The sequence below is a fragment of the Cyprinodon variegatus genome, unplaced genomic scaffold (assembly GCF_000732505.1).
Source record: "Cyprinodon variegatus isolate N-32 unplaced genomic scaffold, C_variegatus-1.0 Scaffold4903, whole genome shotgun sequence".
In the NCBI taxonomy this organism is placed as follows: Eukaryota; Metazoa; Chordata; class Actinopteri; order Cyprinodontiformes; family Cyprinodontidae; genus Cyprinodon; species Cyprinodon variegatus.
Genome location: NW_015155356.1, coordinates 1 through 2,411, shown reverse-complemented (window position 1 = coordinate 2,411; position 2,411 = coordinate 1). Strand labels below are relative to the sequence as shown.

The following is a 2,411-nucleotide window of genomic DNA, read 5'->3' as shown; positions in this document are numbered from 1 at the left end:
AAACCGTGACCAGAAACCGTGAATCGAACCGAACCGTGGATTTTGTGAACCGTTCCACCCCTAATATGTATAAACACCAAACATCACAAACACATTAGCTGCTATCCAGACCTAATTGACCAATAATTACCCCCAAATGCACTAACATTTGGTTCATAATTGGAAAGGTTTATCGAAAAACAGGCACAATTTGGAGGAGAGACGGGTGCACTGTAAACACATGATTTATCAATTTGATTTATGTGATTATTTTAATCATAAAGCATATGATTTTTATTTAAAAAGGTTCTGCTTTAAATTATCTGTACTTAACAAAAAGCACATGACTGCTTTCTGAAAATTTCCTAAAAGCCCATGAGAGGAAGAAGGAAAGCCTTTGTCTGTGTTGTGCTGTGACAGACACAATAGTGCTGGCTGCAGCAGAAACAAGGCTGCTCTAACCCTCTAAAGACAGGAGGTTTCAAACTCAGGACATTTCTAGGAGTGTGCAGGTACTGAACAAAGATCAAGCAAATTGACCTTTGCTCCTTATAACAGCTTCTTTTAACGGATCTGGATTTAACTTTACTGTACTGACAAATACTGATATACAGAATTTGATTGAAAATTTAGAATCTGCAGCAATGATTCATTGTGTTTTTTTACAGCCTATCTTAAAAATATGATACACACCACTTAAGAGTGAGATTATTAATTAACCTTTTTCCTTCTCTTTTATAACTTCCTTTATGTAGCCGGCTCCTGATTCTGCTGTTTTTTTTCTCTCTTTCCGCTCAAAGGTTGTCTCCAGCTGCATTTTGTCAGGAACACCCGTCTATTCAGACTTCCTACAACAGCTTCCAGGTAAGTGAAAATGTTTCAGTTTCAAATCAATTCTGATTATCTAATTAGATGTTTTATACTCGTACATGCAATCACATTAATAAAAATCATAAATGTCTTGTAAAATATACTACATTTGTGTTTCAACAGAAATATCTCCTCTTGCAGGGTTCAGGACGATGAAGAAGCTCTTGGTGGACGTGGACTGTGGTGTGGACGATGCTCAGGCCATCATGCTGGCGCTGGCCACTCCCAAAGTGGAGCTCCTGGGGATCACCTGTGTGCATGGAAACACGGCTGTGGAGAACGTGTGCAAGAATGTTCTGCGTGTTCTGCAGGCCTGCAATAAGCTGGATGTGGGTCACATGCAGTATGCTATTATTAAAAGTAGTTTTCATGCATAGCCTGGCTTGTAATATCTTAACATTTTGTGTTTGCGTGTTTTAATTTTTTCATTATATTCAGTGTTCTTATCATTTTGGACCAGATCCCAGTCTTTAAAGGTGCTGATAGGTCTATCCTGGGGAACATGCTGAATGCAGGAGAGTTCCATGGAAAGGACGGCCTGGGTGACGCTCCGGACCCCAATGCTCCAGGACTGGACCAGCTTCAGAAGGAGAGCGCTGTGTCAGCCATTATCCGGATTGTTAATGAAAACCCAGGAGAGGTGAGAGGTGCAGAGTATTTGGCTCCAGTCAGATCCACATATGATTGTTTCCTCTTCATCTGTAGTCATAGTCAATCAGTTTGTAAGTTAGTATAAGTCACAGGGTTTGTTAGAAATTTTGTGAAATAAGAACGCTGTGCAAACCAAAGATGGATTGTGAAAAAAGACCCAAAGCTATTTGGTGCACTTCCTGTTTAATACATCCAATGGCAGCTCCAGAAAACCTTTATAGGGGCGGGCTGGGCAGGATAGGACCGATGTGCAAGGAGTGTCTAATAGGAACCCAAACAAGTTCAGGGTCAGCCTATATTGATCACAATGAACCCACAGGAAAATGAAGGAAGCAAAACATATATATTTTCCAAATTAATGACTGAAAACAGACCAGATTTTCAAGTGCTAATAAAGATATGCACATAGTTGTAAATCTGTGATGTTCACACTGGACAGGTCACCAGTCTGTCACACGAAAACAGAGAGACACACAATCATGCACTCAGACTCACACCTAGAGATTCTACTTAACCTAACAATCATGTTAATGGACTGTGGGAGGAAGCTGGTGTACCCAGAGAGAACCAATGCATGCTCGGAGGAGAACATGAAAACTCCATGCAGAAAGACGCTGGGCCGAGAATCAAACCTGGAACCTTCTTGCTGCAAAGAAAGAAACTACCAACTGATCCATTGTGCAGCAATAGGTCAAGCAGATTCATAGAAGACTCAGCACAGACAAACCCCTCCCTATGTAATCCAAAAACGTACTTTGTCACCTTTAAGTGTTGTATATTGTTGTACAAAATTATTGCTGTGTTTTTGTATTCAGTTGTTGGTTTAAAGGAAAATTCCGGTTTTTAACACTTTTAGCCCATTTTCTGTAGTGTCCAGGATGAAATCGAATGATCGACACCAAAATTTTGAC

General features: G+C 40.3%; 1 protein-coding gene across 1 annotated transcript; it reads left to right on the top strand.

The window, feature by feature from the left end:
• Nucleotides 1-779: 779 nt before the first annotated feature.
• On the top strand, nt 780-1,489 carry LOC107081426 (inosine-uridine preferring nucleoside hydrolase-like; the record flags this gene model as incomplete). The annotated part of the gene is made up of 3 exons (XM_015369607.1): nt 780-843; nt 973-1,178; nt 1,310-1,489. Coding segments are annotated over exons 2-3 (357 nt in total), but the record flags the coding sequence as incomplete, so codon positions are not given.
• Between the last annotated feature and the right edge of the window lie 922 nt (nt 1,490-2,411).